Source organism: Athene cunicularia (assembly GCF_003259725.1).
Source record: "Athene cunicularia isolate RWA chromosome 10 unlocalized genomic scaffold, athCun1 chr10_part1, whole genome shotgun sequence".
In the NCBI taxonomy this organism is placed as follows: Eukaryota; Metazoa; Chordata; class Aves; order Strigiformes; family Strigidae; genus Athene; species Athene cunicularia.
Window position 1 is genome coordinate 9856795 of NW_020799112.1, and position 14004 is coordinate 9870798.

General features: G+C 39.7%; 2 protein-coding genes and 1 non-coding gene across 8 annotated transcripts in view; 2 read left to right on the plus strand and 1 right to left on the minus strand.

Moving 5' to 3' along the window:
• The first annotated feature begins 28 nt into the window (after positions 1 to 28).
• Positions 29 to 8550, plus strand: TIPIN (TIMELESS interacting protein). Of its 6 annotated transcripts, XM_026856056.1 has the most exons (9): positions 29 to 554; positions 679 to 710; positions 941 to 1099; positions 2332 to 2425; positions 3327 to 3402; positions 4432 to 4554; positions 5077 to 5140; positions 7028 to 7237; positions 7598 to 8550. In XM_026856056.1, exons 3-9 carry the CDS (start codon positions 967 to 969, stop codon positions 7753 to 7755), a joined length of 858 nt encoding a protein of 285 aa, XP_026711857.1. In that variant the 5' UTR covers positions 29 to 554; positions 679 to 710; positions 941 to 966; the 3' UTR covers positions 7756 to 8550. The 6 variants fall into 6 exon arrangements, with proteins under 6 accessions (XP_026711857.1, XP_026711860.1, XP_026711856.1 ...); XM_026856059.1 differs by lacking the exon at positions 679 to 710 and having other exon boundaries at positions 7031 to 7237; XM_026856055.1 differs by lacking the exon at positions 679 to 710 and having other exon boundaries at positions 942 to 1099.
• Positions 6089 to 6225, plus strand: LOC113484228. Its single transcript, XR_003399183.1, has one exon.
• A 133-nt stretch (positions 8551 to 8683) lies between the features above and the next one.
• Positions 8684 to 14004, minus strand: part of DIS3L (DIS3 like exosome 3'-5' exoribonuclease) — a 14857-nt gene continuing 9536 nt past the window's right edge. The window contains exons 11-16 of the mRNA XM_026856054.1: positions 12735 to 13268; positions 11748 to 11902; positions 11459 to 11637; positions 10985 to 11130; positions 9428 to 9602; positions 8684 to 9351 (exon numbers count right to left, since the gene is read on the minus strand). Coding sequence (XP_026711855.1) covers positions 9040 to 9351; positions 9428 to 9602; positions 10985 to 11130; positions 11459 to 11637; positions 11748 to 11902; positions 12735 to 13268 — 1501 coding nt within the window. The 3' untranslated portion in view covers positions 8684 to 9039. The remainder of the gene's footprint in view (positions 9352 to 9427; positions 9603 to 10984; positions 11131 to 11458; positions 11638 to 11747; positions 11903 to 12734; positions 13269 to 14004) is intronic.

Below are 14004 nucleotides of genomic sequence, written 5' to 3' on the forward strand. Positions count from 1 at the left end.
TGAGGTTCTCGCGGGATTTCCGCGGCGCGCTGCCCACCCGCCCTGCCCGGGACAGGAGCCTGCGGCAGCCCGGGGAGGCGTGGGGCGGTTCGGAGCTGTCTCCCCTGAGAACGCGGGCGAGGAGCCCTCTTCGGCCCGCTTCTCGCCGGTGGGAGGGGGAGAGCCCGCGCGCCTCGGGGCTGCTGTGGCGGTGTGAGGGCAGCGGGGCCCGTGTGGCGCCCGGCGGGTTGGAGCTCTGAGGTCTGGCTCTGGAGACCCTGGCCAGCTCTCTTTCGACTCCCTCAGCCTCCGTGGGAGTCTGGCAGCCCGGAGGGAGCTCGCTCCCCTCCGAAGGTCAGTGTAGACGGGGCTGCTTCGCGTGTCCTCTCGTTACTAAAGCCGTCTGAGAAATGGCTTCTTCCTTAAACAAGAGCTCTTGAAGCCTCGGGAACGCGGCCGTGGTGAGGCCGGGTCATCCTGAACCCAATTGTGCGGGTGTGCTAAAGTCTCTGGAATTAGCTTCGTTTAAGGAGCTGGAAAAGGGGAATCCTCCTCCAGACTGCGTTTCTAAGTGGGTAAACTGTAAGTCAGCGAAATTATCAACCCGTCCCCCGTTGTCTTTGGTTATGAAGGATGTGAGTGAGAAACGGCTGTTTTCGTAAACTGCTTTGGTTAGAAATCCCATTTCTTCTGTTCCTGTGACCCGTAGCTGCTACTCCCAGGTAACTTGGATGAGTTCAAACAGTTGAAACATGACACACCCTTATTTTATTCGGCCTAGTGAGGCTGGATTGTGTCGTCTGCATGTATGGTATCTGCTACTTAATTTGTATTTACTCTGGTTGGCAAATCTTTTTGAGAAAATGCTGTAGACACACTATATAGTTGATGTTACTGTGGTTCTGTGGCAGTCTTGTCTTCTCTCTGCTTCTCTTTATATGCTTTTGGTTATTTCCTGCAGGAAGGGAAGAAAGCTCATCTGTGGCAATGACAGATCCTTCAGAGATCAACTTGTTTGACCTTCCTGATTACGAGAATACAGAAGATGAAACGTTCCCACCTCTTCCTCCTCCTGCCTCTCCAGGAAGAGATGATGTTGAATGGGCTCAAGCTAATGGAGGTGAACACCTGCGACCTCTAAAGATCCTGTTTTGCAGGATAGACAGTGAAATGCTGTAAAATCAATATTATTGCTGTTGTACTTTACTACCTTGAGTTTACTCCATAAAAATAGTTTTGTGTAGATAAGAAAGCACTTCATAAATTTAAATTGTTATTGATGCTGTGCTTCCAAGTTCCAAGCTTGTGGGAAAAGTTTATTTTTGTAGATTCCATGAAAATATGTACATAAATGAATCTTTATAAATAAATTCAAGCTCTCTGACAAAGTGTTAGTGAAGATAATTATACAGTGCTGATCTATAGTTACCCTTTGTGACTTGGATTTCAGAAGAGGTAAGAGTGGTGAGTGTAGTATTCCAGAGAGATGTTGCTAGATTTTGTACAGCGTATGATCTAGGGAAAATCCAAGACACTTCAGGACAGTAAAACCTAATTATTTGTATCTGAAAAGATCTTACTGTATACCGAACAAGCTAAAAGAAAGTATGAAGATTTTATTTTGACTGTTGTTTCTACTCATGTTTGTTTGCAGTGTTAAATGTATGTTTTCCTAGATCTCTGCTGTGTATTTTCACTAGAAAATAGGATTTTGGATAGATTTAATTCCTTGATATGTGAAAAGAGGGAACTTCTGAATTCCTGTCAGTAAAGTAAATCAAGAAGTCAGTATAACTAATTGCTAGCTTTGAGATGAGATGGACAGTGCTGCCTTGTCTGTTGCAGTCGAATAATGTATACTGGCCTGAATCAAAAAGTGTATGGACTTTGGTTCTTAAAAGCCACATGGATTGTGGTCACACATCACCTCCTTGTTTTTTGATCGTGGTGATGGTGGTCTTTCAGATCTATTAGTGGAAATATTGGGACACACCTATCAAATTATGTTTATTGATAATTTGAGTTTCTTAACTTTTAGAAGCAGCACATTGTCTTAATACATTTCTCACCAGAAATATAACATAAAAGTTATAAATTAAGAGTTTTCTCTTTTAAGGAACCTACTTTGCTAGAAAAGTTGATTCCTCAGTATATTTGAAAGGATAGATTTATTTCCAGTCTGTCTTGTGGAAGAAGCAAGGTGAAATATGCAGGCATTTGGAGCGCTATACCTGCATTGGAATACTTGTGACACTACCTTTTTAATAGGGTAGAAACTTTAAATTTGTATGATGCAATTCTAGGTGATGTCAGTTGCAATATATGCTTAAAGTATGTTATTTTCTTTATTAGAACCAGATGGAAACCAGCAGTCACAAACAAAGGATTCTGCTGTAGCTACACGGAAGTCACTTAAAAGACCAATACCTAAACTAGATGCCCAGAGGTAATTTTTTACAGAATATTTCTTTCTGTGATTAATTTGGTATCTTGCTGTGGGAGAATGATTACAGTGATCCGTTCTCGGTCGTAGTCAAGTCAAAGATCAAGAGTTCTGGAAATGAAAGTGCCTCTTGCATGTTGAACTCGTTTTTATTCCTTGCCTACCTATATATTGCTATTACTTGTCTGACTTTCTTGAAGTCTCCTTGGGACTTAGTACATGAGTAATATTTTGTTAAAAGATACTATACACAGGACTTTTCCAGCTGGATCTTCTTTATTTTGCTTCAGACATAATACTACAGATTTCTTTATTTAATTCAAAATAAAACCTCAGTATAATGGTGACTGTAAGGCAATACCTGAATTACACTTAAGTACAAACTGGATAAGCTCTGTATAAAGGACTTCGATATTTTCTTTGCTGTTACCACTAAATCTGGTGTAAGTTCTTTATAACCAATGGAAAGAAACTGAGCTTTCGGTTTCTTCCATTTTAAATATCTTGATGAAGTTAGTGATACCACAGGTGAATGCTCTGGTCATGCATCTAACTAGTTTTACTGGCCAGTATAGACACTAGAACTGACCATTTGATTTTCTTTTAGTGTAATCAAAGACGAAAAGCTACTTGGACTTGGAATACATGTATGGTAAAATAAAAAATAAAAAAAAAAAGGCTTGTGTCTTGCAGCAGTATTTATCCTGTTTTGTGCATTTTCTTAATGACTTGTAATTCTGTACATGTCTCAAATAGAGCTCTGTAGTTTTGGGCTATTTACAGGAAAGTGAGGGGGTTTTGTTCATGTGCTAGGAGCTTTTTTTGGGTTTTCTGTTTGTGGGTTTTTTTGTTAATTAGAAGAAAGCATGGGTTTCAAGTAAGTTCTCCCATTTCCTGTTACCAGGTTAATTTCAGAAAGAGGACTTCCGGCTCTAAGACACATGTTTGACAATGTAAAATTCAAGGGTAAAGGACATGAGGTAAGACACGGTGGGGTTTTGTTTTGTTTCCTGGGAGGTCTATCTAGATTTGCTAGATTGCACCCATCTGATATGGGGAGAATTGATTTTTACACTCTGCTTAGCCAGCTTTCTGGCAGTATTTGAATGTATCATGATGGGGTTTGTAGTTGCAAATTTAAAAAAACCCAACCAAACAAACATGAATATTTTGGCAAAATCCATGTTTTGATCTTAAAACTTTTTCTCTGCTCCAGAACTAGAATATCACATCTGTAACTGTTGTATGTAGAAAGAGGTTTATTGAAATTGGAGCAGACTAATATGACTGTCCTCTGTCTGGAATGCTTTTATCATCTTATTTCATGTTCGGTTTCCTCCATTAAAGTATTCTGGCTGTTGTGACACTTCTATCCCAAAGTTGTTAATATTGAAGAAGGTGTGACATACCACTTAAGCAATGAGAAAGCAGTATTTTCTCTACAAACTGTTTGATTGTATTGGATATGCTTAAACATACAAAGCTTATTTTTCCTTAAATGTCATTAGAGTCTTGACACACTTGCAGGGACCCCTGTGCACCTCTGGTTTACATTCATGGTATGTTTTTCTTTACAACTAGAGGCACAATGAAACTATGTAATACTGTTGATCTGAGCAAAAAAATCTTTACTAGATAAAGCTATTTAGATGTATGTTTTTCTGTGTGTTCTAAGCATCAAAATAAATGACAGCTGTGCCCCTATGGATATTTATTTATTTATTTATTTATTTATTTATTTTGGTCTGGGTTCAGACCTAGATTGTTTAAGGGCAACTTCTCAGAAGCCTGTCAGGTGTTCACAGTATATGCAAACACTCTTCCTGAACTTGGATCGCTATTCTCACAGCTTGAAATTGCACTTACAGACTTGGTTGTGGGAGGAAAGGTTACCCATGCATTCATAGTACTTAAATTTTCAAAATACTTTCAAGCTGCAGATGCTTAATGTTTCCAGAAATGTTGCTGTCCCATTTCCCTCTGCACCCTACTGACTTCGTCATCTCTAGGCGGAGGACCTGAAAACACTCATACAACATATGGAACACTGGGCTCATAGACTATTTCCAAAATTGCAATTTGAGGATTTTGTTGACCGAGTCGAGTCTTTGGGAAGCAAAAAGGAAGTTCAGGTACATATTGCTCCTGTCAGTTTCTCTTCATGCGGTACTGAATAGTGTCAGATAGGTTTGGGAGAGCAATTATGTAACAAAAGAAGACTAAAGTTGTGCATACTGCTAAGGAGTATATTGTTTAATTTCTCTCTTTTTAAAAATAGATTTTTCCAGTATTTAAGTTTACTTTTGAATTGGCACTTCAGAGAATTGGCTTTGACTTTTACAGGACAACTTTAACCAAAGTAATTTGCTTGAGTGCTGGAACTGGTTGGGTTTTGGGGTTTTGGTTTTTTTAATATTTGAACCTGCAAAAGACGACTTGCAAAGAATGCTGCTGCATCTGGCTAGGTGGTAGAAGAAGAACTAGGAAGACAAACCACAGCATTAAAAGTTGTGGTCCAGACATGTAGTGAAAGAGGTATTATTTCACAGTAATAAAGTGTAAAGAGAAATAGGGAGTAGTATTTAAAACAGCAGTGTTGCACAAAAGATTTTGTTACAGATGAAACATCAAGTATGTTAATCTCTCATTTGCAGACCTGCCTAAAGCGGATTAGACTTGATCTTCCTATTTTACATGAAGACTTTGCAAGTAACGAAGGTATGCTTGTTATGCTGTTCAGTAGTTCAGTGCTTAAAATTACTTTATTTTGCATCCTACTGACCAGAAATTAATTATCCTGATAGGTTGTTCTAATGTAGAAGAAATTGTTTAGTGGTCCTCTAGTTTAAAACCAAGTTTCAGTGAGATTTAGGATTACAAAACTGAATTGGTACTTAGACTAAAATGTTACATACAGATAGATATATATAGATCTCTCTCTCTCTCTCTCTCTCTCTCTTTATATATATATATATATATATAGATATATATATAAAAAATCAAAAGTGCATGGTATACTGAAGGTATATAGAAAATACGTATTATTACCAGCATTGTTAGAAATATTATTCAAAACAAACCCCCAAAACTGCAATTATTATGTGAACATACTGGTTTGTATTGTACTCCTAGGAGTGTGCTGTCTGAAGAGCTCTTGGATCTTAATGCAGAAAAAAGACTCATTATAGTGTTTATAATCCAGGCTGTTACAGTGCAGTCAGTGTGTCCTCGACAAGGAAAACACTTACTGATCCTTGCAGGCACTGTTATGTCTGTCTGTCAGTCTTGTCACATAGCTACTGTTGAGTCTTCTTCCAGTATCAAAATCCAGCTACTCAAGAAGTGGATAATTCAAGGTTCTCTTCCAATCAGATGATGTTTTTAGACTAGAAATAAACAACTTTTTCATAAAAAGAGGAGCAGAGTTTACCTGGTAGTTTGAAAGAAACTTTATTAGCATAAGAATTTCATAGTTGTTCTTAAGGTCCTTTGCAGGTGTTCACACTTTAACTGTGAGTCTCTCTTGACACAATTATCTACCCATTGTCCAGTTTGTCTCCAGGTGAACCTTAGCCTGTGCTTGGAAAAGGTGTTCTGGTGGCTGAGTTAACCCGCAATAAAACCTTGCTTCACCTGTGGGGATGACCTTTGAGCAGTTAATGACATGTGGCTGTCTTCACTCTTGGCTGCATTTGCTAGAAATGGAATGCAGCCGTAAGCAGCCACAAAGAGTAAAGCAAATGGTTCCTGCCGACAGTGTCTGTAGAGTTATCAGATTTTTCTGTGCGATGGTTCCATACATTTGTTTTTAAATGTGGTGCTGATCTGTTCGTGAACTGTGTTAGTGAGTGTACTGCTACAGCTGGTCAGTCTTCAGTTGAAAAACTTGAGTAGGTATCTTAGTTGATAAATAAAAACTCCAGCTCTAGAGTATTAAAACCCAAAACCTCGTTGTCAGCTAACTTCTCTATTCACAGGCTTAAGGTGGTGCAGAGGCACAAGCGTATTTGGCCTTAGGTACTCTTTAAAGAGTGTTCTGCTGCTCTGTTGGTGGGTGAACTTTGTCTAACAGAGGTATATAACAGGTGTATACAGGGTATTTTGCATGTTTTAATGGTGGCAAATGAGTAAATATTCTGTAATAGCACATGGAATTCAAAACTGATTATCCAGTGTCTGAACCTCTGTATGATTCCTGTAACTAGTCCTGCCACTTCCCAAAGGCCAGTGTCCCATTAGTGGGGGTGGGAAGACAATTACCTGGCTTTCAGTAAGGATTGCCTGAATTTCTGGTCTCTTTAACCTTCAAGCACGGCTCATGATTGCTAACTTAGTATACAGAGCTCTACCTAAATCAGGCATTTATTATTGTGTGTTTGGATCTGTGATAAGTATTTGTTCTATGCTGTATCAGGTGTGTGGACCTAGGCAGAAAATTACTCATTAAAATTAAATTACAGAAAGATCTTCAGCTGTCCACACTACTTTAAAATGTAGAATATGGAAATGCTGTTAAAGTTCTTGACAGGTATTCAGCAGTACATCTCTTGGGCTGAACGTGTTGACTTCTGCCCTTCCTCCCCCTCCCACCCCATCATTTTTAACTAGATGGTGAAAGGAAAAGCAATGGACTGGATACAGCCACTGAAGATGTACATTCCTGCTCTGGAAATGCAGAAGAACTCAATTCTCTGCCTGCTACAACTGCTACAACTCTCACAGAAGAGCAACAACAGAGAATCAAGAAGAACAGGCAGTTGGCCTTGGAACGCAGGCAAGCAAAGATGCAGTGGAACAGCCAGTCACAACACAATGGTAATTAACTCTGTAACTTAAGCATTAATGTCAGTAACTTAAGGTCAGTAGCCTGAGAGGCTTATACAGCTGAGGCAATAGGAAATAGTAGTGATTGCTTTCTAGTAGGTAGCAAAAGGTGTAACAAATTTAAACTGTGCTCCTGTAGTTAGACTCCTCCAAAGCTAAGTCAGAACTCCTCTCCCTGATTGTCATGCCGAGTTGAGATAGCTTTGTCTTTGATGAAAAGAAACTCAACTTGCTGGTCATTTCTGGAGTTGGCTTTCCTGCAGACTGTGACTGGTGATAGAAACTGCAGTTAAACAAGCAGCAATAGTGTGTTCTCATGGCAGGAAATTGTTTTTGGTTTGTTTTCATCAGAACTCTCTGCTAGTTACTCAGAAGAGGAGTTTAATACCACAGTTGCTCAGGATCCTGCTGACATTATCAAAGACGCTCAAGTTACCGCAACCAGGGTTGGTGTTCCGGAAGCTGAAGCTGAAGATACAGAATTGGAATATGCCAGTGAAAACCAGTAGCCATTGCCCATACTTGGAATCCTTCCTTTACTGAAAGAACCCACTACTTTAAGTACTATCTCACTATGCTGCAGTGTTGCTGGCTCTGCACTCTGACGCTAGAAGCTTCCTGGAAGTCTTCCCGGTGACCTGTATAGAGTTGGACAGAACTCTTGGAACTGCAGATGAGCAACTTTCTCCACTGGAAAACAGAAATTCTCTATCTGCATTTGAGACATCTTTTCCATCTCCCCCAACATTCTTTAGGAAATGTTAATGAGTTTTGAATTTTGCTTACAATTGATGGCAAACTCTGTTAACTGGGATATTAACAGGTAAAGTTTCTATTAAAGTTGTGTTGTTTGGGTTTTTTAAATAGAGGGTATATATAATGGTGGGTAGTGCTGTGTCTGAAAAGGTATCCTGGATTTTTTTAACTTATCAAGTACCTCTCTCTTATAAAATTGAAGCTATTAATTTCAGCAGTCTGGTTTTCAGGTTTTTTTCAGGTTTTTCTGTTAAAACTACAGGCCCTCTAACCCCCCCTCCCTTGTGCTAGTCAGACATCTCTTTGCAGACAAGTACATCCCCTTAGAGGAACATGCTCTGGTTTTGACCAAATTAGTTCCCTTCCTTTAGCTGATTTGTTTCTGGCTTGAGGTTCTGCTTCATCCTCTTCTCTCACTCTTGCTTTTCCTTGCACAATTGCTTTTCCCTTCTATGGAACAAAGAAGAATCACCTGAAGAGTGAAGCCCTGAGCCTGCCCTCTTCAGTAGCACAGGGTAGACAATGCAATCCAGACAAACTGGATTTCTAGAAGCAGAAGGAAGAGCAGCACTTACAGCAGATGAAATAAGTTGATGTCAGCAGGTGTGATTTTATGCCAGAGGTGCAGCTGGGAGATTTCAGCAAAATCTGTACTCTAGTGTGAAGGAGGTCGCTTTTTTAATATCCTTGAAACTATGAGTTAAACTCACTATAGTGGAAGATAGCCAACAGCTGTAGGAAGTACTTAGCTTCTAAGAATTTAATTTATGGACAACATGGGGATAGTTAAAATGATAGTTAAAAGAATTCACCACACTGCTTAGTCTGGAATATGAGATTTATCATGTATAAAATCTTTTTAACTCATACACTTTCATAATCAGATAAAAATAATTCTTATTTAAAATAGACATTTAGTTTCATATTAAAACTACTCTCAAATATTTAAATAGGCTGCTTTTTTTAAAAAACACCACTTAATCATACCATGTGGATAGGAGCAGAACATCAACAAGCAGATGTTACTAGGTTATAGTTCAAGTTCTGATGTCAGCTGAAACATCTAACAGGGCCAAATCCCTGATCTCCTCCAGCAGCTGGTACAAGCTGGCTCCCTTGGTCTGGCAGTACTCCTGGTAGTCTTCAGCAACAACTTCAACTCTTGCTTTTTCTTGGGCACGCTGGGCTGCTTCTGCAGACTGACTGACTTCTTTTACCAAGTCAGATTTTACCACATGAAGATTCTTCTGGGAAACCTCTGTATCTGAAGTCTGGTATGGTGCATTCCTGATTATTTCAAGTTTGATGGTGTCAGTGTGGCAGCGGGAAGTCTGCACAAGTATTTTCACCTTTAAAAGCAATATAAAAATTATGTTATTCCTCATGGTGCTATTTCCTTTTTCTTCCTTCAGATTAAATACTCACTGTAATATGATCGAAAAGGCTTAATGTAACTGATTCTCCAGTTGTTGTAGTGGAAGTAATTTTACTCTGAAAGCGATGAAGTGATCCAGGCTTCCACTCACAGCTCCTGTCATCTTGACAAGAGAGAATTAAGCCTTCTTTGTTCTTCATATATGCAGCACCTTTGATTCCGTATCTACAAAAAAAAGCAGATGAGCAGACAGAAGCTGTTCTAACACTTTTAACCCTTAGCAGTTTTCTTAATTTTGAAAGTAACAGCACCATAAAGGGGCAAACACTACTAGCCCAATAATCCTCCTTCAGGGACAGGGATGTGCATCGTTAAAGAGACCCCCAGAGTACACAAACAGCATGAAGACATTAACACAAATGTTCTGAAAGCAGGGAAGTGAAAGCAAAATGGAGTCAATGATCTCTTATTTTACATGTTGGATGGAGCCTGGAATGGCTGGATGATAGAAGACAAGCAAGTTATTACAGGTTATTCCAGACAGCGCAATGAGGAAATGGTGCTCCAGTAAAAAAAGTTATGTAAAGACCAGCAGTGTACTGGGTTCTCTGGGAGGAAGGCTGGCGTGGTTGGGTAGGTTCTGGCTCTCCAGTCATGCAACCAAGCCAATCCATCTGGAATGCTGGAGAGAGGCAGCCTACACTGAGCTGGTTTAGATCCAAGCTCAGTCTGGGGCCAGGATCAAGCAGCCCTGGGCTGTATTCATGTAATGGTTTGCTTTACCTAACAGCCCTGTAGAACATCTTTTAGATTTTGTTCCTTTATAAAAAAGGAGAGTTCTTATGCCTACATTTCTTGTACCTGTTAGCTTGGCAGGTAGAGTGTTGCTACCAGTGATGCACAAACATGGAGATTAACTAATCCAGAACAGTCAGAGCCAGTAAAGGGAGGGAAGGCAGCTCTCTTTTCCCACCTCAAAGCACTGGCCAGGGCTTACAGAAGGCACTGCGCTCCAGTTCTATACTGACTACTTACTGCCTTACATCACTCACAATTCAATTTATACCATAAGCAGAACACATCTAGTATACTTGAAAATACAGATTCAAAAGCTCAGAAATCAAAATGTAATGTTAGCTTCACACAAAGAGTTGCTTTCTACTAGCATAAATCAGGTTGATCTTAGAAAGAGGCAATTCACAGGAGCCAAACTGCCATAAACGCCACATAAACTAGTCTGTAGTGAAGGAAAAGAGCACCAAGGAACACATGGCTTTGTGATTTGGAAAATTGCTTTCTATGTTTTTTTTAAAAAGCGGGGGGGGAGGGGGCGATATTCCAGTTATTGTTCTGCCCTAGCAACTGCTTGGCCAAAAAATGTCCTTTTAATGTTTTGAAATACATATTGTGCAGTGTAGCCTTACTATTTCCTCCTGGGAACTCCTTTTCAGAAGCAATGCACAGAAAAGCACTGCTCATAATTTACAATAAAAATCTAAAATGCAATCATCAGTCAACACCAGGCCACACTAAACACTTCCTTTCTCAAGCAGTCTATGACGCTTCGGTCTTATTTTTAGGCTCAGTCCAAGCTCTGATCAACTCACCTTGGTACAAAAACAAGTACACCGTTGGTTCGAATTGAGTAAATAACACCATCTGCTATGCAGCGCTCATCCGTTTCTGGGGTTTTGTCTTTGAAGTACATGCACTGGAAGAGTTCAGTGGACTGTTTCTGAGCACGCTGTGCTGCCTACAAGCATCCCCCACAAAAAGAGAAGACAAAACTACCTAAATAAAGCTTGTTCGGCTTTGATTTCCATAGTTTCTTTTTCCCATTACTTACTCCTATACTCATCCTCTAGAAAAATTACCTCTAAAAGGAAATCCTACAGATAGTACAGGTGAAGTGTGAAGTGACTTTTACTGATATTTAAGTAAAAAACCCCCAAAGCATTATAAATAAATAAAAATGAGTGATACTATGTTGACATAGTACCCAAAAGCCGCAGTCATAAGAGGCATCCCATGCTGCTGGGCAGTGTACAAACACATGGAGATGCCCACAACCACCACCTTACCCGGTTTCTGTTATTGATGTGCCTGCACAATTCCTGAAGATCCTTATTACTGAATACATTATCCTTAACATCTCCTTTAGTTTCATTCAGAGTTGCTGCCATCAAGAGTCTATGGACAACAATATCAGCATATCTTCTAATCGGAGAAGTGAAATGGGTGTACTTCTCTAAGGCAAGTCCTACAAATGAAAAAGGAAGCGGTGGTAAGCAAACAAAGCAGTCTGCCTCCTGCCCAACAGTTCAGAAATAAAACCAGGAATAGCATAAAAAAAATAAAGTGACTAGATACCATAATGATGGAACTCTTCCTCAGGACAAGAGCCAGTTGAGAAGTACAGTGCGTTAGACATGGCGTGAGTGGCCATAGATCGCAACAGTTTATTTACAACTGGATCCAGTGGGTCATTTGCTTTATCCAGAGACTCAGCCAATGCTTTGTTAGACCTGTCAAATTTTAAGTGTTATTTCTGAAGAAAATTAGGCCATCTCGGATCATAATAACTTATATTTAAAAGTAGCATAGAAAAGCATATGAAAATTAATAGTACTGATAGAAAAATATGAATGATGAGCAGGATATTAAAACTTTCAACACAGTTTAATAACAGCTCTGCTATAGAAAAATGTATAGAAAAAAGACAGTTTTCACCAACAGGCCTGTCTGTTGCAACCTGGAAAACCAAGAAGGACTGGGCAAAACCCCATTCTATGCTGCACAAAACAGTGAGCTGGTCCAAATCCTGTACAGAAGAGCACAGAAGTGACAAGATGACATCCAAGTAAAAGGAGACACTACTGATTCCCTTCACACTCTGTGCTGTCCAGAAATGAGGCTTCCCCGTGTGATGAAGCTCACAGCCTTCTCATATTGATAAAATAATTCTGATTTATTCTGAGTAATTTAAAGTGACTGTATCACACAGTATTAACTTGATTTAAACGAGTACTTTCTTTCACTACTTACAGGAAATATGGTGCAAACAAGATTATTACAGAGCTTAACCACTACACAGTGACTGAACAAATCCTTCTTGGATATGTCTAAAATTATTCAGATACCGGCATTTTCAGTGCAGCCAGCGGAACGCAGGCAGCATCTCCTGCTTAGAACATTGATCTCCCGCTCACAGAAAGGTTATGGTAAAATCTTTTTTAAGAATTGCTATGCAGTGTCTATTAACACTGATGTTCAGAACCATAATGTTTTCTAATGGTAACACAGCCAAATAGTTAATTGCTTAACTTTAAAGATAGTAAGGTAAGTAATAAAAGATACCGTGTGTCTATTGAGAAACCTTTGGCACTGGCACATTCTCGAAGTTCAGTAAAAAATTCCTGTCGTGGTGGAGGGTGTTGACGCAACAAAGCTTGATGGGGAAAATTTTCTGAAATTTTTTTTGCCACCCAGTGGTTGGCAAGAATCATACATTCTGCTACAGTCTCATGCACCTCCAGCGGCTGCTTGGGGATGAGGTCATGGATATTACGTTGATCATCCAGTTGCACTCGGATTTCTACCCCTTCCAGTTCCAGAGCACCACAGCTGTCCCGCTTAGCTCTAATGTGTCGTGCTATATCGGTGAGTTTTGATATTGCCCAAACCAGTTCAGCCAACTTCTTCTGTCTAGTTCTTTCATCCAAGTCTTTCAGTTCCAGGATATCACCAACACAACTCGTGTCTCCATCTAACAAGCCCTGTGCTGCTTCGTAAACTAGCTTGTATGCAGAGCGAATGATGGTTTTGTTGTAGGAGACTCTCAGCATTTCATACGATTCTTTTTCTAGTTCCCACAAGACACTTACAGCATACCTTAAAGATAAGATCACAATTCTATAAATACATCTCGTTGACTTAAGCTATCATTTCAAGCACATCCAACTGTTACAAATTTACAAGTTTTATTCTGTTTTTTTCACTGGAAGCATCTTCATGAAACAAACCAGTACTCAACAATACCATTAACACACTTCCTTTTCACTTTCATGTATCAAAACTTATTACACGAGGACCACCAATGTCAGCAGTATTTTCAATCCCCTGTTGAGGCAGAGCACCCCCAAGATATAAGGCCACATCTATTTTAAAGGATGCTACACTGCAATATTTTTATTTTATTAGCTAGATGCATCCACAATGAACATATCTGCACCCTGCATATCCTCATGCCAGCCAGCCAGCTAACCCTGTAAATTGTAATAAAATGGGGTAACAGCATGTTTGAGGAATAGGACAATAGTAAAACACATGACTATTCATGTGGGTGCACACAGTCCAGACCAAAACCCATGGGAAAAATGAAGAGCAAAGATGCCCTCACCTTTAGGTTGCTGTTTAAATACAGAGCAAATTGATAAGGGTATGGGTGAACATTAATAGAGGATGAGATAATACTGTATTTCAGCTTTTGTGACTCCCTAGTACTTGGCTTAAAAATAGTAACAAATAATTCAAAGAGCAAGTGCATAAGCAGTTACTATGGAATAGGTAACATAAGGTAACATTTCCAAGCACCAAGCGTTCACAATCTCGGGGGTGGTGGTGGTGG